This window comes from Pseudophryne corroboree, chromosome 10 (assembly GCF_028390025.1).
Source record: "Pseudophryne corroboree isolate aPseCor3 chromosome 10, aPseCor3.hap2, whole genome shotgun sequence".
Classification (NCBI taxonomy): domain Eukaryota; kingdom Metazoa; phylum Chordata; class Amphibia; order Anura; family Myobatrachidae; genus Pseudophryne; species Pseudophryne corroboree.
Window position 1 is genome coordinate 97,119,133 of NC_086453.1, and position 24,866 is coordinate 97,143,998.

Below are 24,866 nucleotides of genomic sequence, written 5' to 3' on the forward strand. Positions count from 1 at the left end.
GACACATTTTCTCCAAATACGGTGGTAATGTTTAGACGTTACTCTTTTCCTGGCCTGAATAAGAGTGGAGATGACTTCCTTGGGAATACCCTTTCGGGCTAGGATCCGGCGCTCAACAGCCATGCCGTCAAACGTAGCCGCGGTAAGTCTTGATACACGCACGGCCCCTGCTGCAGCAGGTCCTCGCGAGGAGGAAGAGGCCGAGGATCTTCTATGAGCCAACTCCTGAAGATCTGGATACCAAGCCCTCCTTGGCCAGTCTGGGGCAATGAAGATTGCTCAAACTTTTGTTCTTCTAATTATTTTGTTCTTCTAATTATTTTGAGAACTTTTGGAATCAGTGGAAGTGGAGGGAAAACCTATACCGACCGAAACACCCACTGGGTCACCAGTGCATTCACTGCTATTGCTTGAGGGTCTCTCGACCTGGAACAATATCTCTGAAGCTTCTTGTTTAGACGAGATGCCATCATGTCTACTTAAGGAACTCCCCAAAGATTTGTCACCTCTGCGAAGACTTCTTGGTGGAGGCCCCAATCTCCTGGATGGAGATCGTGTCTGCTGAGGAAGTCTGCTTCCCAGTTGTCCACTCCCGGAATGAAAATTGCTGACAGAGCTCTTACATGAAGTCGTTTTTTCCACGAATGGAAAAAGATAGAGGCACTGATATAGAAATATTAATAAACACACAGTATAACAATGTATATAATTTTTAATTTATTTAAGCAATAAAAATGATTTTTATTTATATTAATACCGGCCGGTAAGTATAATCAAAAGTATTTCATTGTTTGTACAATCCTGAAAATAAACACTTAAAAACAGATAAATTACTGTATCTAAAAATCTATAGCAGAGCTACGGTACAGAATGTCCTTTAGAATAAACACGTATCCAGGTGCTAATGATTTGTTACACCAATGCGTGTGCCCAATTTTGTAATTGTGATCACTCTTCCCGTCCGCTGGTAGCAATTCCTTTATATGCGGACATATCTGGAAATCAAGTGGGTATATTTAATTCAAAGCTGTTTTGTAAGATGCCCAGAATTAATATTGGCTTGCCCAGTGAGGTTCACTGTATGACAGTTTCTTAATCACTGTAACATAGGAGGGGCACAGTTTTTTTCTTTTTCTTGAAAAGATAGTTATTTAGTTAATAATGAGGGAGCTTGTCAGCAGTATTTCCATTGGAGCGAGGTGTATAATGCAGTGCTCACCTCGTTTTCTATGTTGGGCTGTGCATCGCTCCCGGACTGAGCTGCCGGCACTGCTTAAAGCGCTCGTCTCTCCTGCAGCCGTCTCGTAGCTCGCTCCCTCTGTGCTATGGTGTCAGGCTCCACGTTACACGTTAGCCGCACGGAAAGTGTTGCTCCCAGTGCCGCTCGCTCCCGGACTAAGCTGCCGGCGCTGCTTCAAGCGCTCGTCTCTCCTGCAGCCGTCTCGTAACTCATTCCCTCTGTGCTGTAATGTCGGGCTCCGCACTGCACATGAGCCGCACGGCAAATGCTGTTCCCAGTGCCGCTCTCTCCTCGGATATCGGTTTACTTTCAGGACATGTAAACCATATTCATCTCCTCGTATGATGAAATAAATGAAATGCCGGCTTGTAATAAAAGGTTTAAAAAGGTTTACGCGTTTCTCTGCCTTTAGATCAAATTGGCAGCTTCCTCAGAACATAGTCTTGACATGTCTTTCTGCCCAGAGGAGAATCCTTGTCAACTCTGCCATTGCCGCTCTGCTTTTCGTTCCACCTTGCCTGTTTATGTACGCGACTGCTGTTACATTGTCCGACTGGATCTGCACGGGTCGATCTTGAAGAAGATGCACCGCTTGTAGAAGGCCGTTGTAAATGGCTCTCAATTCCAGAACGTTTATGTGAAGGCAGGCTTCCTGACTTGACCATTTTCCTTGGAAGCTTTCCCCTTGTGTGACAGCTCCCCAACCTCGGAGACTTGCATCCGTGGTTGCCAGGACCCAGTCCTGAATCCCGAACCCGCGTCCCTCTAGTAGGTGATAACTGTTTAGCCACCACAGGAGCGAAAGCCTGGCTTTGGATGACCGTATTATCTTTTGGTGCATGTGTAGGTGGGATCCGGACCACTTGTCCAACAGCTCCCACTGGAATACTCTGGCATAAAATCGGCCAAACTGTATGGCCTCGTAGGCTGCTACCATTTTCCCCAACAACCGAATGCATTGATGGATCGACACGCTTGTTTGTTTCAATATTTGTTTGACCATTTTCTGGACTACCAGAGCCTTTTCCACTGGAAGAAATACTCTCTGTACTTCTGTGTCCAGAATCATCCCTGAAAAGGACAATCTTGTCGTCTGTTCCAACTGCGACTTTGGAAAATTCATGATCCAACCGTGTTGTTGGAGCATTGACAGGGAGAGTGCGATGTTCTGCACCAACTGTTCCCTGGATCTCGCTATTATCAGGAGATCGTCCAGATAAGGAATTATATTGACTCCATTTTGACGTAGGAGGACCATCATCTCCGCCATCACCTTGGTTGAATACCCTCGGTGCCATGGAGAGACCGAATGGCAACGTCTGGAACTGGTAATGGCAATCCTGTACTGCGAATCTCAGATAAGCTTGGTGAGGAGGATAAATGGGAACATGCAAGTAAGCATCTTTTATGTCTACTGACACCATGAAGTCCCCCTCCTCCAGACTGGAAATCACTGCCCTCAGGGATTCCATCTTGAACCTTCTCAGGTAGAGATTCAGATTTTTTAGGTTTAAAATCGGTCTGACCGAGCCGTCCGGCTTCGGAACTACGAAGAGGCTTGAATAAAATCCTTCTTCTTGTTGTGACAAGGGTACCAGGACAATGCCTGATCCTGACATAATTCTTGAATTGCCGTTGTTACTGCCTCTCTTTCTGGAAGAGAAGCTGGCAAGGTTGATTTGAAAAATCGGCATGAGGGGACGTCTTGAAACTCCAGTTTGTACCCATGGGACACTATTTGTAAGACCCATGGGTCCAGGCCAGATTGAATCCAGATCTGACTGAAAAGTTTCAGATGTGCTCCCACCCGAGCGGACTCCTGCAAGGGAGCCCCAGCGTCATGCTGCAGATTTGGCAGGAGCAGGGGTTGACTTCTGCTTCTGGGATCCTGGAGACGCTGCAGATTTCTTTCCTCTTCCCCTCCCTCTACCTGCAAAGACGGGGGAACCTTCGGCCTTTTTGTATTTGCTGGGGACGAAAGGACTGCATGTGAGAGAGATGTGTCTTTTTCGCCGTTGCAGGAGCATAAGGCAAGAATGTCGACTTACCAGCGGTAGCCGCAGAGACTAAAGCATCCAGCCCATCTCCAAACAAGGCATCACCTTTATATGGGAGAGCCTCCATATTTCTTTTGGAATCTGCATCAGCATTCCACTGGCGAATCCACAACGCCCTCCGAGCCGATACTGCCATGGTAGCGGCTGTTGAACCCAAGAGTCCAATATCCTTCGTAGCTTCCAGCATGTATGCGGCAGCGTCTTTGATATTACCTAACATTAGGAGTATCTCGTCTCTATCAATCCATGTCAATTTCCGATGACAAGTTATCTGACCATTTTGCAATAGCACGACTCACCCACGCGCAAGCAATGGTGGGCCTGAGCAGCGTACCATTGGCCACATAAATAGATTTTAACGTAGTCTCCATTTTGCGGTCTGCCGCCTCCTTTAGTGAAGCCATCCCAGGTGCAGGGAGAATCACCCTTTTTGTCAACCTTGACAGTGCACTGTCTAACACCGGGGGTGACTCCCATCTTTTCCTGTCCTCTAAAGGAAAAGGATAAGCAATCTGAATCCTTTTGGGAATATGAAATTTCTTTTCAGGATTCACCCACACTCCCTCAAAAAGAGTATTTAGTTTGTGGGAAGGTTACCTTACATTTCTTTTCCTTATAGAAATAAGCCTTCTCCTGAGGTACAGTAGGGGCTTCCGTAACTTCTAAGACCTCCTTTATAGCAACAATCATATTGTATGTTTTTTGCCAATTTATGATCTATCTCCCTGGAGTCACTATCGTCGACACAAGAATCCGAGTCCGTGTCGGTATCAGTAAGTACAATGTTTGCAAACGGTCTCTTATGTGACCCAGAGGGGTTGCCTGCGGATGAGACAGCAGAACCCTGAAAAATCACATCTTCAACTGATTTTCTCCAGCTTTCTGCATGAGTCTCGGACTTATCTAATCTCCTACTGATATGATTCACACTATCACATATTTTTTTTCACCCATTCAGGCTCGTGGTGTGTCAGCAGCGCCACCACATTACAATTCTGTGTCCCTAAAATGGCTCTCTCAGGGGAAGAACTCCCTGCCTCAGACATGTCACACACGTGCACAAACACGCCACAGACACTCCAGGACTTGTAGGAGACAGACCCACAGTAAAATCTGTCAGAATGACACAGTTAAGAGCAGCCAGTTCACAAACCCAGTGCCAGTAACACAATGCCTGTGAAACATAAAATGCTCACTGACATACAGCGCTTTTTATAATGTAAATACACAATGTAAAACACCAATTTCACTGTGCCCCCCCCTTTTTTGCAACCTGATACTTGTATTCAGTAGTGGAGGAGGACCAGCGTTGTCTCTGCAGCTTAAGGAGAGAGAGAAAATGGCGCTGAGCAGTGTGCTGGCTGACTGAGGAGGAAGCTCTGCCCCCGCAATGGCGCGTTTCTCCTCAGAGAGTCTGACAATATTATTTATACTGGCCCTTTTCTACCAGTTTTATAAGGTATTATGCGCTGCCCAGGGCAAATCCACCCCCCACCCCCTCCCCCGCGCCCTGCACCCTGCAGTGCCTGTGTTGTGTGGGCAGTATGGCACGCTGCGCTCCCGCCAGCCGCGCGGTACCTTTTAGCTGTCACCTTGATTGAAAATCTCTCTTCTAACACTCACCTATCTTCTGACTTCTGGCTCTGCAAGGAGGGTGACGGCGTGCTGTGGGAGTGAGCATCTAGGCACGGCTAGCGTTCAGTACCCTTCAGGAGCTAATGGTGTCCTGTCAGCCAGAAGCAGAGCCATGAAACTCTTTAGGAAGTTGGTTCCTACTTCTGCCCCCTCAGTCCCACGAAGCAGGGAGACTGTTGCCAGCAGTCCTCCCTGAAAATAAAAAACCTAACATAAGTCTTTTCAGAGAAACTCAGTAGAGCTCCTCAGAGTGCATCCAGTCTGCCTGGGCACAATTCTAAAACTGAGGTCTGGAGGAAGGGTATAGAGGGAGGAGCCAGTTCACACCCATGAAAAGTCTTAAAGTGCCCATGGCTCCTGCGGAACCGTCTATACCCCATGGTACCGAAGTGGACCCCAGCATCCTCTAGGACGTATGAGAAAATGAGGTCCACCGCCATTTTAGTGATCGCAGCCGCCCGATCAAGCCCCTCGTTCACGCCACCACCACCCCGATTCTCCTTGGCCGCAACGCTCCGTCTCCGCCTTGGAAACAGAGCGTTGCTGTAGCCCCCCCCCGCCCAGCGAACACCTTTGCCTGATAGACAGGCAGAGGCGATCGCATTTTCTGTGGGGCACCGCAGAAAATGCGGGTGCATGCGCAGGACGAGCCCTGCACATGCTCTTCCTGCGCATGCACCCACATCTTCTTAGCAGATTTTGCAGTTGGATCGCGTATTGCAATCCAACCTGAATCAGGCCCATAGTACATAAATACTGGATGATTTTAATGAATCGCCCATATCGTTATAAAGATTGTCTAGTGTGTACCCAGCATAAGGCGCCGCAGTTACACAAAGAAAAGAAATTGGTGAAATTCTTTATTTTAAAAATCTCTGATTTACTGTTCCCAACCATTTTCAGCCGGGATGGGGGAATCAAGGTTTTTAAACTGGCCGCCAGGGGATCGGGAAATTGTGGTAATATACTGCTAATGTATGGCGGTCCTTACGGTTGCAAGAGGCTGTGCATGTCTGGATATTTCATGTACTTCTTTCCCTAGCAGCAACAAATAAAAGTGAAGAGCCTGGAGAATGCAGAGACGAATCATAAAGCCATCGATACTTGGATAGAAAGTATCAGTGAATTACATCGTTCCAAACCTCCGGCCACCGTTCACTATACTCGGTAAGTTACCGTTTCTTTAATGTGACCAAACGCCATGGTTTGTATTTGTTTTGTGAATACTTAATAACCATAATATGTTATCACTTTATGAACATCACAATATGCTCTAATCCAAAAGCTTGTTCAGATATGTACGGGTTTGATCAAACAATAATAAGTGTTTGGGGGTTTTTTTAGACTCGCTGAGAATCTTAGCTATATTATAGGTTTTTCTTTGCACGTCGAAATTGTTCAATGAAAATAATGTTTATCATTACAATATTTAGTTACCGTTCAAGTTTTTCCTTCCGTGGCACCTATAGATACATAATTCCCATTTCTCCAATGCATGCAGCACACCTTTTTATGTTTAAATCTAAAACTGAACATTTTTCCTAAAATTCTCTAATACACATCTAATACAGTATCCTATTAGCAGCGCTAATTTTTCAGCTGAAAAAACAGGCTAATATCTTGGTTTTAGCCCGATGGTCATTATCGGCCTATCGAATTATAGCCCCTTTTGTTTTGCCTGAAAACTGTCCCGTTTCGGGCAAAACCTCATGGGACCCAGTATAAGTTCCCGTACCCATGTGTTTTAGTGAAAAGGAAAAAATGGGTCACTAAGGGTTGACTATGGGAATTTTGCTTCTCGTGCCGGACGCGTAAACATAATCCCGATAAGTGCCAGTTTGTCAGGGCTAAATGGATAGCCTCCTGGTGATCCATTAGCCGCTGTAATTTATTGTGACAAATTACCCCCCATAATTGAATCAGTTTGCACATTTTCCTGAAATGTAAAGCTTTTCATATCCTGTGCTGCCCCTCAAACAAACTATATGTACATATATATATATATATATATATATATATAGCATTGCAAAATTGCAATCACAAAAGCAAGTCCCTCTTATTTCTATCCATTTGTTATTGTCAAAAAGTCAACTTGAGAATGTGGACATGGTTGTCACGTTGCCGTGTTCATGGTGTCGATCTTTAGCATGTGAACATTGTTGGAATGTTAAAACTATACTTGTTATGTCCGTCTACACCTATCTCTTATGCTAATTGAAATTTCACATTTTGACAATGTCGACATTTCATTCTAGCCAGGTTGACATTTTCCAGGTGTTGACATTTTAAAAATGTTGACGTAACTGTCGACATTTTGGTGTCACTTCTCTCATCTATATATTAATAGCAGAAGGACGACTTTTATGAGTGACATATTGCTATGATGCCATGGTCTGAGCAGGGCATATCATATACCAAATGAAAGGTCTTGGTCTGTATATTATTGTCTTTGTAATTGGTTGCTTCGTTTCAGAGTTATGTGGCAAAACGTTCACCTGCCATTTACAATGCATCACCATTGTGCTCTGGAAAATGTGACCGTTAGTGATCTTTCCCTGTGCACCTGCCAAGTGACCTGGAACATGTGACCCTTTTTTTGAAATTCGACTCCTAAAGGGGTGAAAAGGAGTAAAATGTTCCAGCCAGCAAACCTTTGCCTGGTTGAAACCAGACACATCAGCTATCTTTATAAATACTGTTCCTCCACAGCCCTATTAAATCCAGTGGGGACTGCAGAATAATGAATTGAGAAATGGAGGTATACAGATGTGTCCACTTACATCTAGCATTCCTGCATGTTAAACAGCCTTTCTAGCCATGCCGTGGCATGAGTCGGTAGCGTTGAGCATCTTTACATGCAACTTTTTCTATGAAAATGCATCTTATTCGCAAAACGATATGAATAAGATGCACAAGCAGCTTATGCTGATTAAAATTATATGAGGCATGTCTATATTCTGTGTGTGACTGCGGCTGTATCTGCACATGAAATGGTAAGTTAAAGTGTTTTCCTAGAAAACATTGTAACGTACCATTTCGTATGCAGTTTCAGACGCAGAGTCTGATTGTGCATACTGTTCGCACAGAAATGCAAATAAGATGCATTTTCTGCAACAACAAAAAAAGATTCCGGGCACTAACGGAGTTGCGCAGGACCTGTTGGCTCACCCGTTACATGGTGTATTGAGGCAAGAAGGATGAGGATATATCTGTATATGGCACATAGGTACAGAGGAGAAAATAAACAGGATAGAATGCTTGGGTGAAGCTTCCTGGAAAATAATTGCTGCTTCACTGAGATATATGGCATCAGCAGTAATGGCCATCATAGGCATCTGTGTATACTCATGGTAAGCTGATGTCCAGTAAAAAAAAAAAAAAAAAAGCTGGATTCTAGGATCCTAAATTCCTCAGGAGGGAAGTGTAACAGATTATAGATAATGGAGCAAAGGTTTGTCCTGCGTGTGCGCTACCAGCCAATGCGATCTGAACGCATTGGCTCCGAACGCCTCTGCCTTATTTGCCTGAGCTGGAGGCGGCGATGGAGCATTGCGGGGGCGGCGCGTCAAATACAGGGGCGGATCGGCGGCTGCGTGATGTCACACTCAGCCGTTATGATCAACAAAATGGCGGCAGACCGTCTGCATACGTGGCCTAGCTGCAGGCGGTTGTCCACAGTTGCTGCGACCGCATTCTGCATGCTGGCCGGCCTTGCCCTGCGATGGGTGACCCCCAGCATGCGAAAATACGGATTGCAAATTCTGCTTTTTAGCAGAATTTGCAATCTGTACTGAATAACCCCTATGTGCACAGTCACAGGTCATAACAAAGGAGTTAGCAGCCGCTGCCACATCACTAGAGACCAAGACCTAGCTGGGCAAATGGCAGACGATCACAATGTTAAGGGGCTGATTGGTTGAGCCACTAGTTTGACTTGATAACTTAAAGGCATTTAGGCCAATTAGCTATCAACGTATGTTGTTCATTGGACCAGATTGGTCACTTTGGAGATCCTAATGCAAGTTTTTGTGATTTCTCTTTAGATTCATGCCTGAGGTTGAAACCCTGATGCAGGAGTGGCCACCAGAATTTGAGGAACTGCTTGGAAAGGTGAGTTTTTTAATCTTAAACTGTCATTCTGACACTGAATTAACGTTATACAGTTATCGTGTGCTGACCCGGAACATCCGCTTTTGAATAATGCATCAGTTTGGTCATGACTCCTTTTAGCAGAGCCACAGTTTGGGCCATTATGCCACGAGGGGGCAGAGCCTAATGATGAGAAGTGCCCGACCCCACCTCCCACAGTATTCCGCTGCATTGACCCTACAGGATGGGAAACATTGTTATGTCGGCATGTATGCATTAACATCACTGCTAAACTTGTCTTTAATTCTCCTCTCACCAGGTTGGTCTGCCAACAGCTGAGCTGGACTGTGACTTACCCACCTATATTGATGTAATATGTGGTAAGCTAACATGCACACTGAGACATTCATTGGTGGTCAAGACATGTTTCCTGCTTTTAAATACAGTGTGGAATCCTATAGTTAAGTGTTTAATGTCCTATTTCTGTTTTTCTCTTACTGATTTGGAATCACTGTAAGTCTGTCAGCTGTGTCTCAGCTAAAAGGTATCTTTTGCTTCAGTCACAGTAATCCGCTGAAAATGATGATCTAGAAATAAACATTAGGGTATTTGACACATTCATTACATGAATTACAGGAAACAAAGAGTTCTTCCTCCCTTTCAGGTATCCTGGATATTCCTGTTCACAAGAGCCGCATCCAATCCTTACACGTTCTGTTCTCCCTCTTCTCAGAGTTTAAAAACTCTCAGGTCAGTACTGAAATGTGCTAGTAATATATGTGGTATAGTAACGATCGGTTTATGACAGGCAGAGCTAGCCACACACGTGCATGTTTAGTGGCCCAATTTTGTCACGTGAATATATTTGATTTTTACTAAGTTTACTGTGTATGGCCCCATCCAGACAGAGCAAAACTCCAATCTGCAGGTTATAAAATTGCTTTGGCTAATGTTATTAGTGAATCTGGAAATGGAATGGAAAGAGCAGATAAACATTGCAGTCCAGTTGCTTGGTCTAGTGGCTAAACACCACCCCACTCTTCATATGTGCTGCCAAATTCTTCTTGTAGCAATATCGAGACACTTTATTATTTTTGAACATTTTTCCTATTCTATTTAGTCTATATAGAGGTCTTTAACAAAGACCTCCTATATGGAATGAAGTTTTCATCCAATAATTATTATTTTTAAAGCCCAATGTGCAGCAGAATTGGCTTGTGGGTTTCACATTTCTATACGGAAAAAAAAAAGCTAATTTAATCAGACACTGATGTCCAGGATCCTGTAATTCTTCGGGAGCAAAGCATTATTCAGTACAAAGATGTTGGGTATCTTTGTTTACCCTAGTTTCTCCTTCATCCACTAGGGGCCACTGGAGTGCAGATAAAATGGGGATATAGTAGGCAGTAACTGGGAGCTGGCACTTTAAATTTATAACCATGTGACTAGCTCCTCCCCTACTATGTCCCCCCTCCAAGCCAGTCTTATTTTAGTGCCCGAGGGAGCTGGTCACTCTTGGGCTTTCTTTCTTGTCGGCAGAAGATCACGGCAGCGGTAAGTATCAGTGGCCGGACACCGCTGCGTGCGGCGCGTGTCGGGGCCACTCCATCAGGACAGCGGTGAGTACAAACTCTCCCCCTCCACACTGATGTATAATCTTTACTACCAGGTTTTTCAGTGTACCATGTCTGATTGCTTGCTTGTGCAATAAGTAATAGCACATTTATTCTCTGAAACCAGAGCCCATGCCACAAAGCACACGTAGGCTCAAGCTGGGTCCACAGACATTGAGGAGTTCAGTCTCCCAATAGCCTCCACAGTCACCAGCTCTCCCTCTAATAGAGCACCCTATGGATGTGGTGGAACGGGAGATTTACAGCGTAAATGTGCACCCGCCAAATCTTCAGTAGTGTTGGTGTATTTATTTTGCTTTCTCTCCCCTTTTATTTACAGCGCCTTTACTAGTTTAAACTTGGCGCTATTGAGGGGGGGGGCGGAGTTTCAGCCAGCTCTGCACAGCGCCCGCTCTGCAGCGGGCTCAGCGCTCCCCGGCCGTGGCATACGTTGCTGGCGGGGGATACAGGGCGCTCCCCGCTTCGTTTAAACTGAAGCGGGTTTGTTTGAATTAGGCGCCGAAACGAGGGGGCGGAGTTAACTCCCGCTATGTACAGCGCGCGCTCCCCGGCCGCTGCACGCATTGCCGGAGGGGGATACGGGTGCACTCACAGCTCCGTTTGAACTGCACTCATGTATGTGTATATATTTGTATATACTGTTACAATACCATATATAGTGGATAGGTCTAAACACCTCCGCAATGTTTTATAATAACACATCCAAGTACAGATCTGGGTTCACATTTCCACATAGCTCCGCCTTGCCACATAACATTTTTCCCCGGCTTTTCTCGCAGGCTGGCCGCCATTTTGGCAGTACACTACATACAGGGCGAGTGTTGCCTTCCCTTTATTATTCCTTTGTTTCACTTGGTAATAATACTGTTGTAATTTAGGGAATGTGGGTTGCATCAGACAAATAGCCGCCAGTGGCTCAGTACGCTAGTAGTGGGGACGTCTGATCACGGAGACCCGGGTTTGAAAACCAACTTTAAGGGGGGAGCTCCTATAGCCTAGTGGCTAAGACTCCTGAACCGCAGCGCAGCAACTACCAGTTCAAGTCTCTGCTGCTCCACAAAGTTGAGTTGAACCGTGTCTGTCATTGCACGTTATAGTGCAGACATTACTTAGTGCTACGCTTCCTTAACCCACCTTTCTCTTTTCGTTTGTATCACCTCAGAGAAATCCCTGTTAGGTGGGGATGGTGCGATGGAGCCATTTGCTTAGCCCTCCACGTAGATAAAGGACGCTCCTATTTCAACAGCTCAGCTTATGCAGGTAATGTCACTGTTAACCAGAGACCTTGTACGTCATTTCTCCTCTCCAGGTTGCTGAAAGGAGCTTGCTAACCTCCATGTTACATGACTCTGCGGATGAGAGGCCTCTCTTGGGGTGAGAGATGTCCAGGATACTAATGATGTCTGTTTTCGGTGGAGTCTGAACCAGTATCTCAGGATATCGAGGCGCATTGTACAGCAGTTCAACTGGCGCTGCAGGTAACTGAGTCGGAACTAGACACTTCACGTCCCTCGGGGGTTCGGCGCCAATGAAGAAATGACAGCGACTTGTCCAGTTTCGGAGGAGCTGGACATGCTCCGGTAGGAGTCCTGGAGACATCCGAATGCACAATTTCAGGTATCAAACAATGTTTGTTTTCCTATCCTTTCCCCGCAGACAGGAGGAAAATAGATCAGACCTCTCCAAGGGTATGCCCCGCGATGTATCGCCGGTCCAACAAGCTGCCGTTTTCCTGGAGCAACCTTGCTGAGAGAGCCGTCTGAGAGAGCTATGCGGCAGCAGGGGTTCTACCTTGTCCGGAGCAGGTAGGTTGTGGAACAATTGTCCTCTAGGTTACAGGATGGTTTGCATCACGATCAACTGATTCTTTGGGCAGATCAGTGTCACGATTCGGATTCATATTCTTTTGAGGTCTCCAGGGATGTCTGTATACTTGGAGCCTGAATTTCCACTTGGGCTGTCTTAACCCGACGACCTTTGGGGCTGCGACAGTGACAGGCGGATATTGAATCCTAACAACAACAGTATGGAGAAAAAAGAGACTCTTTTGTGGGCGCACTCTTTACTTTTAAATAATGTATGAAATATTAAAGATAAATATAAATATAAAATGTAACTTTTATTAGTATCATGGAATAAAAATATATAATCAGTGGTCAATAAGGTAACATTCAGATGATGTAATGAAGTAACTAGCAAATAAATGCTGATACTTGATAACACGAAAAATTGAGATAAACTAAATAATAATTCAATTAATAACAATTAAGTGCTGATATTAGCATAATAATACAAAATAAAAAGGCTGCCAAAATACAATAAGAGTGCCTTAAGAAGTGGACATAAATCGTTTTGGAGACAAATGAGCTGCCAATATGTGTTGGCCCCGTATTCGTCCAAATTAAAACAGTTGTAAAGCTGAAGTGTTATAGAGACTGAAGATTGTAGTTTAACCAGTTTTAATAAGAGAAAAAGCAGTAAGAGATAAGATAGCAAGGTGAATCTGCTGTCAGTGTTAGACTCTGAGCATGATGGACCAATATAAGCTCTACTACACTGGGTCTTCCTCAATGGTCGCCCACTGGAGTACAGACCCAGCCCAACACTGATTAGCTTCCAAGATCAGACGGCTTTGGGCATTTCCAGTGTGGTATGATAGTAGAGAGATACGAACGATAGCGGAAACTCTGGAATCACTGATGAGAGTTCACGAAATTTATAGTGTGAAGAAAAAGATGGATCTGCTGCCAATGTTCGACAGGGGTGAACCCTGAATCAATGATGAGAGTCCACGAAAATAGATAGATAGGAATAAGAAAGAAATGGGGAGCAAAAAGACGTGCCAAAAGAGGCCCTTACTGACAATTAGAAAATTAATTCCCAATGAGCATTTCTAAATAATAATTACTAATAACAGTTAATAGCATATAACGGAGATAAGCAGGCACCTGTGCCGACTATAGATAAACCAGATGACTTATGGTCAGATTCTTCACAGCAGTGATAAAGATAACAGAGTATCAAAAACTGGAATGTAACAGATGTTTCTAGTGCCAGATACAGACAAGTCTCAATAATTGAGCCCAAGAAAAAAGAGATAGCAATGTAACTGATACTCAGTCTATGGGGTATATTCAATTAGTAGCGATAACGGACTTTTCCCGCGAAAAACCGGACTTTTCCCGCGAAACGCAATTACAGCCTATTCAATTTTCCGGGAAAATTTATCGGTGATAATTTTTTCACTAATTTCACTTCACCTATTCTGAAGCAGGTGAAAAGTTGGGAAAAGTCACTATTTTAAGGTAAAAATGTTTGGATATGGTACAGAACTCCTGGGACACCCCCCTTAATGACTAATTAGGCACGTTGAAGTTTTTAATTATTTTTAATTGGCCAATAATGACATGTCATTTTTAGGGTGAAAAAGTACAAAGTGATGGAAATTGGGGTTCAAGGTATGGGACAGGTATATTGGGGTGCTTTAGGAGTGGGACAGGTGTTTTTTAGGCTTGCAGATGGGAGTAATCGGTCTGTTTCCACTTTTTTTTAAAAGTACCCTAAAATGACCCAAATATATACTTATACCCATTTTCATGTACCCCAAATTTAATGAGAGCATTTATTTTGCTCAAAAAAACTTGCTTTCTATAATTTTTTTGCATTTAAAAAAAAAAAATGCATATAACAGCCATTTCACACAATTTAAGTCCCCAAAAACTCTCTCATGTGATCTCGAACACACTTCTCTTCTGTTTTCCTATGTTAGTTTAGCATTTTTTGGGGTACAGGCTGATTTCCCCATTTTCACCTGCACTTTTCACTGCAAGAATTTTCACGTGAAACCCGTTTGGAATTAAATAGGTCGAAAAACAGAGCATTTTCGCAGCAATTTTCGCCCGATTGCCGCGAAAAATTGCCGCAAATTTGCGGATAATTGAATACCCTAGTAATGAGTACATATAATCAGTATACAGGAATACCTTGCAAGTTTAAACACAGTCAAATTGAATAAATGGCTCCAGACGTAACAGTAATAAATAGTTGAGGACTACTTGGCATATTCGCATCTATCACGTTCTTCAATTCTACAATTAATTGACTGCTGAGGATAATAGATGCCGATAAATCCGTTAATGTAGAAGGTAATTCAATTAATTATATCTTCAAAAGATGAGGTAGATAAACAATATTAGAATGCTAGGGAAAATTAGATAAACGTATAAACTGATGCTACCCACAACTTATTCCAAGAGAATAATAATTAATTATATGGGGGATTGAAAGGGGGGAAAAAATGAAAAAGAATTGAAATTACAATGCTGGGAGTGAATAAGCCAATGCACTGATATTACCCGCAGCAAGTGTTAGATGAGAAATCCCGATCCTGATGTGTGGAAACTCAGTCACTGAAGGGGATGCCCGTGGTGGCCGTAAGGGGAAAGCACCAGACGCAGATGACTGCAGACGTCCTGTGTCTGTGAATGACCTTAAACGCCAATCGTGGGGTGAAGTCCTGTTGATGCGGCAGTGGATCCCCGTTGATGAAAGCGGAAGGTGCGGCCACGCTGAAGGGACATGCGGCGCAGGCGGGAGTGGGTGTCCTCGTGTGGCAGTCAGTCTCTAGAGTTGAGAATGGGCAGCCGCAGGCAAGCGGTGAGATTCATGCAGCCGCAGGCATAGGGTGAGAGCGGGTGCTTCAGGCAAAAGGGGGAAGGACAATCCGAAGCCAGGAACAGTCGCGGTGGTGAAGCCGGATAATTCAGCGGGGCTGAAAAGGGGCGCAGGGCAGCGGCAGGTGTCGATAGATGTACGGCACTCGGGAAAGAGGAGGCAGTCGGTGGGAGGTCGGAAGACGCGTTTTCACCCGTCAGCCGGGCTTGATCACTTCCTGTTGTGGGCTACGTCCCTGCAGGTTTATTAACGTGGTCTGAGCCGGTTCTTTAACCAATCATTGGACGAGTGTATGTCAAAGCAGCTGAGATGAGTAAACGGATTTGGTCCTTGTCAGCTGCACTCATCGGATTCATGCAGCCTCACAGGCTGTATATTATATTCAGAGATCGATTGGATTCAGCAGGGAAAGCCCTCAGATGATACCACATAAAAAAAGGTGTATAAATAAAAACAAAGAAAGAAATTTAATTTAAAAACACAGCCAAAAATGAAAATTTATTAAAAGATAACTTTTCCTTAATTTGTATGGTAAGACCACGAATGGCTAATTAATGTTACTAAATAATAAGTAATACCCATGTAGGTAATAAGATTCAGAAGTTATAAGCCGATGGCCTGGGGTGTTAGGTCTGGGAAAACACTGAGCTACTGGTGCTTATCAATTATACTGGACAGACGCTATATAAGGGAGATGTAGTCACAATATCATTAATTCACCCTCTGTAGGAACAGTAAATATAATATATCTTATCTATATATAAGTGTCTAAAAGTAAATAAATATGAAAAATATACTATTAAATGAATGAGAGTGAAATACCTGCACGATAAGTTAAAAAGATAAGGATTAAGCAAATATAAGAGTAAATGTGACAAATAATAACTCATGAAATTAATAATTATTGATAACCCTCAGGGTGATGATAGATGATGAAATATTGTAGTAAAAACTGACAAGAAATTATTTTGAAAGGGTTAAAAAAATAATAATATAATAATAGTAATGATATTAATAGGTGAAGGACATTCAGCCGTTGATAGGGACTGTGATAAAAAATCACTAAAAATGACTATAACAATAAAGAGGGGTTTTTATGTGGTATCATCTGAGGGCTTTCCCTGCTGAATCCAATCGATCTCTGAATATAATATACAGCCTGTGAGGCTGCATGAATCCGATGAGTGCAGCTGACAAGGACCAAATCCGTTTACTCATCTCAGCTGCTTTGACATACACTCGTCCAATGATTGGTTAAAGAACCGGCTCAGACCACGTTAATAAACCTGCAGGGACGTAGCCCACAACAGGAAGTGATCAAGCCCGGCTGACGGGTGAAACGCGTCTTCCGACCTCCCACCGACTGCCTCCTCTTTCCCGAGTGCCGTACATCTATCGACACCTGCCGCTGCCCTGCGCCCCTTTTCAGCCCCGCTGAATTATCCGGCTTCACCACCGCGACTGTTCCTGGCTTCGGATTGTCCTTCCCCCTTTTGCCTGAAGCACCCGCTCTCACCCTATGCCTGCGGCTGCATGAATCTCACCGCTTGCCTGCGGCTGCCCATTCTCAACTCTAGAGACTGACTGCCACACGAGGACACCCACTCCCGCCTGCGCCGCATGTCCCTTCAGCGTGGCCGCACCTTCCGCTTTCATCAACGGGGATCCACTGCCGCATCAACAGGACTTCACCCCACGATTGGCGTTTAAGGTCATTCACAGACACAGGACGTCTGCAGTCATCTGCATCTGGTGCTTTCCCCTTACGGCCACCACGGGCATCCCCTTCAGTTACGAAGTTTCCACACATCAGGATCGGGATTTCTCATCTAACACTTGCTGCGGGTAATATCAGTGCATTGGCTTATTCACCCCCAGCATTGTAATTTCAATTCTTTTTCATTTTTCCCCCCCTTTCAATCCCCCATATAATTAATTATTATTCTCTTGGAATAAGTTGTGGGTAGCATCAGTTTATACGTTTATCTAATTTTCCCTAGCATTCTAATATTGTTTATCTACCTCATCTTTTGAAGATATAATTAATTGAATTACCTTCTACATTAACGGATTTATCGGCATCTATTATCCTCAGCAGTCAATTAATTGTAGAATTGAAGAACGTGATAGATGCGAATATGCCAAGTAGTCCTCAACTATTTATTACTGTTACGTCTGGAGCCATTTATTCAATTTGACTGTGTTTAAACTTGCAAGGTATTCCTGTATACTGATTATATGTAATCATAGACTGAGTATCAGTTACATTGCTATCTCTTTTTTCTTGGGCTCAATTATTGAGACTTGTCTGTATCTGGCACTAGAAACATCTCTGTTACATTCCAGTTTTTGATACTCTGTTATCTTTATCACTGCTGTGAAGAATCTGACCATAAGTCATCTGGTTTATCTATAGTCGGCACAGGTGCCTGCTTATCTCCGTTATATGCTATTAACTGTTGTTAGTAATTATTATTTAGAAATGCTCATTGGGAATTAATTTTCTAATTGTCAGTAAGGGCCTCTTTTGGCACGTCTTTTTGCTCCCCATTTCTTTTATTCCTATCTATCTATTTTCGTAGACTCTCACCATTGATTCAGGGTTCACCCCTGTCTAACATTGGCAGCAGATCCATCTTTTTCTTCACACTATAAATTTTGTGAACTCTCATCAGTGATTCCAGAGTTTCCGCTATCGTTCGTATCTCTCTACTATCATACCACACTGGAAACGCCCAAAGCCGTCTGATCTTGGAAGCTAATCAGTGTTGGGCTGGGTCAGTACTCCAGTGGGCGACCATTGAGGAAGACCCAGTGTAGTAGAGCTTATATTGGTCCATCATGCTCAGAGTCTAACACTGACAGCAGATACACCTTGCCATCTTATCTCTTACTGCTTTTTCTCTTATTAAAACTGGTTAAACTACAATCTTCAGTCTCTATAACACTTCAGCTTTACAACTGTTTTAATTTTGACGAATACGGGGCCAACACATATTGGCAGCTCATTTGTCTCCAAAACGATTTATGTCCACTTCTTAAGGCACTCTTATTGTATTTTGGCAGCCTTTTTATTTTGTATTATTATGCTAATATCAGCACTTAATTGTTATTAATTGAATTATTATTTAGTTTATCTCAATTTTTCGTGTTATCAAGTATCAGCATTTATTTGCTAGTTACTTCATTACATCATCTGAATGTTACCTTATTGACCACTGATTATATATTTTTATTCCATGATACTAATAAAAGTTAAATTTTATATTTATCTTTAATATTTCATACATTATTTAAAAGTAAAGAGTGCGCCCACAAAAGAGTCTCTTTTTTTCTCCATACTGTTGTTGTTAGCAGCCCCATTGACTCAGGGAGCACCACCAAATTATGATTAGAAAACCATGTTTTCTTTTGTATTTTTCATTTTGGTAAAACAAATTGATACTCTATACTTATTATACACCAGTGCGGTACCTCTCCAAATATATGGGATATTGAATCCTAATGGGCAGCAGGTTCACGGGAAGGATCTTCCTGTCTGGATTTCTCAGGCCATTGTGGGTAAGTCCACTTTGCTTTCCCCTACTGCTGCCCCGGCTCCAAGAGGGACCTTTACCGGTCTTTCCTTTAGATCTTTCCATGCCCCTTCCAGGTTCGAGTCCATGACAAGGGCGGTTTCTCCGTCACCAAGGGATCTCAAAGTAAGAGGCGGAGGCAGAGGTCCAGCATCCTCGGACCAGTCTGATTGTAGGTCCTCCAAGACCTCCCTACCACCTGGGAGATCCCAGGGTGGGCGCATGTCTGTGGTCTTTCTGGGTTAGTTTTCTCATCATGGGCGGTTACATACTCGATTTTGGAGTCCAACCACCTCAGTGGTCTGCCGGTTTATGACGACAAGGGAGTCGTACTGCAGGCGGCGTTCCAGATGCTTCTGACCGCAAGGGTGCTGGTCCCTGTTTCCGCACATCATTGGAATCGGGGCATTTTTTCAGGACTTGGTTTTCTTTTCCCGTGCCGAAGCCAGATTGCTCGGCTAGGCCTATTCTGACCTTTGAATCCCTTCAGTCTGTGATTGCTAGTTTGATGAGAAAAGGGGTTTTACGCATCGTCATCAGGGATGCCTGTTAACTGGTTTCCATTGGGCTTCTTAGTCTGGCTTTTCTCTGATTCGTAGTACAAGATACTCATTTCCACTGTCAGACCTTTCCATTTGGTCTCTCTTCAGCTCCCACCCTGTGTTCATGAAGGTCACAGGATGGCCTTACTTCAGAGGCAGGGAGTGACGTTTGTTCCCTAACGGGACAATCTACTGCTGGAAACCTACTCTTCAGATTAGGTTGCTTCTGAATATCCGGAGGATCCAGGATCTTCTGATTCGACACGAGTCCCATTTGTGCTCCTCGTACTGTTTTTCTGTGTTTGGGATGATTCTCAACTCTGTCCATCAGAAGATTTTTCCTTCCTCAGGACCAGTTCCTCTCTCTTCAGTCAAGTTGCGGCGCTAAGAGAGGAAGCCTACATTCTTCTCTGAGCAGAGGACGACAATCTTCATTCCAGGTCAAACCGCCAGGTCAGGCACCCGGGTGAGTGGACAGTCCCCGGAGTTTTGTCAGCTGGTCCGCTGTTGGCAGTGAATTCAGATCGACCCCATGGTGTTCTGACTGACTCTTCAACCCTTTACTACTCTCGGACGTGAGCTCTGGCGGCAGTAGCCGAGGATGCCCTCGCGGCTCCTTGGAGTTTCTGGTTAGTCTATCTTTCCTCCTTTTCTATTTCTACCTCCTTTTCTGCAACACATGAAGGGAGAATGCGCGCTAGTCCTCCCGGTGACTCCAGTTTGGCCGCGCATGACTTGAAGATCCACCCTGCACCTGTTGTCAGTAGAGGAGCCTTGGCTCCTACTTCTGCGGGACTGTCTACTTCAACAGGGTCCTTTTCCTTGTTCAGTCTTACACAGGTTTCGTTTAACGGCGTGGCTGTACATGAAACCTCAGAAGTACGGAGTTCCCTAGTTTGGTTATACCTACTGGGCCCCGATTAGGAAGTCTGTTACCTCTTCTCACTTTTGCCACTTTTGGAAACTTTGTGACCTAGTGTGGATGACGAGAGTTTTTCCCTTTGGTTTTTCATTTAGCCGCCGCCTTTGCTTTCTCCGGGTGGTTTGCTTAGCTGCGTTTTTGTTTTGACTAGGTTGACCTGAATTTTAGGTCTCTACTCTTTCGGTTTTCTTCCAAAGTAAATTAGCCTGGCAGCCGTAAGTTCAGGCTCTCTTTCAGGGAGTACTCTACTGGCAACCCGCCTTGCGAATAAGGTTACGGCTGAGCTTCATACTCGGTGGTCGTTTCTTCCAGGGGTAATGTCCGCTTTTCATATAACTCTGACACTTGTGTTTTCGGCCCTCTTTGAATGTTGGCAGGGCTCGACGACTCTCTCTGCAGAGGTCTTCGGCTATTTGAAAAATTGATTTCTTCTTTGTTCTATACGATGCTCCCGTCCTAAATGTCCGGGGGTTCCAGCATAAGTTGGGCCGTTGGATACATCTGACCGTCAGACAGTCTTATTTGGCGGTTGCTCGAGAGCCTCCGTTTTCCATTTCGGCACACTCCGCGCGCTCTGGGGGACCTTCGGGGGAGGCACCCACGGGGTTTCCATGAGGGCTTTGTTGCAATGCTGCTTAGTCGGGACATCAAACATTTATCACGTTTTACGGATTTCACATTTTTGCGGTCTGTGTGTCACAGGTGGCCGAGCGGTTTTGCAGGACTCTCAGCGCTCTCCCTCCCGTTTTGGGAGCTCTGGGATGTCCCCATTGTATCTGCACTCCAGTGGCCCCTAGTGGATGAAGGAGAAATCAGGATTTTGGTACTTACCGATAAATCCCTTTCTCCGATTCCATAGGGGCCACTGGACGCCCACCCAGCGCTGTTTCCTCCTTCTACACTTATCGGGTTGCATGTCACTGTGTGACTGCGCGTATTGTTCAGGTTACCCTCTCACTATGTTTCCAGGTTTCCCTGGTGTTATCTTGTTTTAGTTGACTTAGCGAACCTCCTCTACTTTGACGTTGGTCTTTTCCAGCTCTCCTCGGGCACAGTTTTCACTAGACTGGCTTGGAGGGGGGACATGGTAGGGGAGGAGCTAGTCACATGGTTATAAATTTAAAGTGTCAGCTCCCAGTTACTACCTACTATATCCCCATTGTATCTGCACTCCAGTGGCCCCTGTGGAATTGGAGAAAGGGATTTATCGGTAAGTACCAAAATCCTGATTTTGGCCAAAGTTTTACTCAAGACCTGGTCCTCTTCCACTCCAGTCTGAGGGAGAAGGTTCTGAAATCTTTAAAGGCCACATGACTTCTAAACATACTTGTTGGATCCACAAGAGTCCATCTAGGTCTTTCAGTCCTCTCACAGTTTACACAACAAATTGTGCCATGCTTAAAAAATAAATAAATTACACTTTAAATATTGCGGCTTCTAATACCTATACAATTTGCAGTAGGGAATGCCACTAGTAGTGGACCCAGCAGACTCTACTGTATATAGTCTAGACCAGAGGTTCCCAAACTGTGTGCCGTGGCTCCCTGGGGTGCCTCGGGACACTTGCAGGGGTGCCCTGGGTTGGTGGTTCAGGATCAATTCAAATTATTCATGGTCAATATAATAGGCAAAACCAGTGCTGGTGGCTGCCAGTCATAAAATATGTGCCCAAACAGAAGCAAATCTTGTCCCACACCACACAACTGACCCTAAGGATGACATATAAACGCGATCTACTTAATGTAATATTTCTTTCTAAATTTCTCAATAAAAATTTTTTGGTCTAGGGGTGCCGTGAAAAAAATTCTGATATTCTAGGGCGCCGTGATTCAAAAAAGTTTGGAAACCACTGGTCTAGACCATGTGACTAAAAGGACATAATTGAGGAATTAACCATTGGCCAGAAATCTTTTGATATCATCCACATTACATTGCAGCACACTTTTCTGATGAAGCAGGTAGTCATCCCTTGAAAAGCGTTAAAGTGCTAAATGAATGGCTGTAATTACCCCAATCCACTGAGAAGTTTTATCATAAATGGAATAAATTGATATATTTAGAAATTTACATTATATTAAATTACTGTGAAATTGGTTCATTCCGCAAACACTTTATTGTATAGTTCACCTGCGCCAAAGAGAACCACTCTATTTCCAGTTTTAGGGGAGGATATCCTAGCTAAAGTCCATCAAGAAATGCATTGTTAAAAATAATCAATGCATAAAAATAAAAAGATTCCAATAATAGGCCCAGGGGCACCAACAGCGGTTGATTCTATATCGGAGTGGGAGAAGGGACCTTCTGACGTTGCTGGGGAGGAGACACGTCACCAGGAGGAGGAGCTACGGGCGAACAGGGTACCCGAAAAGTACCCTCGCGGGCTCGCTTAGCTTACCACGCTTCGCTCGCCACGCTTCGGGCTCGGTGGCTCGCTCCGCTTCGCTCGCCACCTAATTACTAAAGGTAATAGTTGGTGGCGTGGATAGGAGAGCAACTGTCCCGCTGGCCTAGCTCCTCCCCCTTGTGACGTGCTCCTCCCCCTTACGGAAAAGGTCCCTTAGGCCACTTGGATCTAGCATCAACCCACCAACAGCTGTGCCATGCCCAGGTAAAGGTAGGAGGGCGTGGCCAATGCAGTTAGGTGAGACCAGCCCCCTACATAGGAAATGTTTAAAAATGGTGAACTTATTTTGGCCACAAAACTTGGGCGTGCTGTACAGGGGGGGTGGGGGCATCGCTGGCTGGAGGACTGATGGGCGCCGCTGGGAAGCGATGGGGTGCGATCACTCACACCCACACACATCATGCAGGGAGAGTGCAGTGACTGCTTCTGCAGGTGCCTCCCTCCCCAGCGCAGCAGCACGTGTGCTCGCTGGGGAGTGCCGGCGCTGTCTACAGGGAAGGGGGGTGGGCGGTGCAGCGGGACCCGGGTCCCCCCCCGGGCTCTCCAACAGGCCCGGGTAAAAAGTTCCTGCCTCCCTTTGCGCCACTGAATAGTGATAATTTTGAGTCCGTTTTCTGAAGAAAAATAAAATCTATATATATCAATTATAACTGTCAAAATAATAGCCGTGAGCCTTGACACAGAACAGTTGTTGTGTTTCTACCTAACATGATAAAGACTAGAGCTTCATCTTTCAACAGCACTTCAAAGCTTTGGCAGAGGGAAAGAAGAACAGACTCTCCTCTGGAAAGACCAGCACCCCGAGCGGGGATGCAGAAGGCGCCCATTACAACTGACAGAACTCCACTTATTCAGCATCTCTGCTCCCTCTCACACCAGACTATATTGGACTCTCTACACCTTGTGCACAGTGTATATTGCTGCAATGTTTTAGTTATTGCTGCAGAAAACAATGACCTCCAGGTGCTGAAGACTTTGGTATGGGTTAGTGGATACCATTAGAAAGAAGAGGAAGATTGATGTAAAATGTATCTGTAAATGAACTTTCCTCTTTTTTGGTTTGGAGCTTGCACTTCATGCATAATGCTGTAAATATGCATATATATATTTCTAATATCATTTATATTCACCACTCAGTATACATTACAGTATATTTAGAATTAGATTATCTACATCTAGGGTATTTATATATTGTGTACACAAGTTTTAATATTGATACAACGGATGTGTGTTGTCCTATTAAATGGTAGAGAAGTGCCATAAACGTTGTGCTGACTGTCGATTTATATAGAGGACATGCACTCCCAGATTGCATACCCATTAGGCCTGATTCATGTTTGTATGGAAAAGAAACAAAGCAAGTAACTTTGTATCTGGAATGTTGCCGTGCAGGTGGGGCAAATACATTTATATTTTCTCTTACGTCCTAGAGGATCCTGGGGTTCCATTTAGTACCATGGGGTATAGACGGGTACTTTGGGAGCCACTGGCACTTTAAGAGTTTAATAGTGTGGGCTCTATGCCCCTCCTACCAGACTCAGTTTAGAAAATGGGTCCGGTGGAGCCGGTCACAGCTAGGGGAGCTCCTCTGAGTTTTTCTAGTTTTATTATTTTTCTAAGAGTTGTTAGGTACAGGTAGACTGCTGGTAACAGCCTTCCTGCTTCGTGGGACTTAGGGGGGGAAGTAGGAACCAACTCTAGAAGTTAATGGTTCTCTATCTCCGCTGACAGGACACTGAGCTCCTGAGGGTGCTGATCGCAAGCCCACGAGGCGACTGCTCACTCCCGCAGCACGGCCGCCACCCGCTAACAGAGCCAGAAGAAAGAAGAGTGGGGAGTATGACACCGGCGGGAATGGCGGCACAAGGGTGGGAGTGCAGCTCTGACAGGCTGCGCCCTGGAAGGCTCAGCGGCACTTGGTGTACAGCGCTGTGAGGGGCGTCCTGGGCCAGCGCACATACCCTACACTGGTCAACTATGCTAACGGGCTAATCCCGCTGTTAGCAGCACAAAACCTCAGACCAGTATAATCCATTAAGTGCGGGAAGACTCACCATTACAGTGGGCAGGGCTTCTCCTCAGAGCGGATCCAGC

At 44.7% G+C, this 24,866-nt stretch overlaps 1 protein-coding gene and 2 pseudogenes across 6 annotated transcripts in view; 2 read left to right on the plus strand and 1 right to left on the minus strand.

Moving 5' to 3' along the window:
- Window positions 1-24,036, plus strand: part of IFT46 (intraflagellar transport 46) — a 127,870-nt gene extending 103,834 nt beyond the window's left edge. For 5 of the 6 annotated variants that reach the window (XM_063942629.1, XM_063942634.1, XM_063942632.1 and 2 more), the window contains exons 8-12: window positions 5,975-6,099; window positions 8,976-9,042; window positions 9,341-9,401; window positions 9,686-9,771; window positions 23,513-24,036. In XM_063942629.1, coding sequence (XP_063798699.1) covers window positions 5,975-6,099; window positions 8,976-9,042; window positions 9,341-9,401; window positions 9,686-9,771; window positions 23,513-23,608 — 435 coding nt within the window. In that variant the 3' untranslated portion in view covers window positions 23,609-24,036. The remainder of the gene's footprint in view (window positions 1-5,974; window positions 6,100-8,975; window positions 9,043-9,340; window positions 9,402-9,685; window positions 9,772-23,512) is intronic. The other variant, XM_063942630.1, reaches the window with a different exon arrangement.
- LOC134968291 (5S ribosomal RNA) lies at window positions 13,201-13,319 on the minus strand (annotated as a pseudogene).
- Window positions 18,037-18,155, plus strand: LOC134968034 (5S ribosomal RNA; annotated as a pseudogene).
- Window positions 24,037-24,866: the final 830 nt, after the last annotated feature.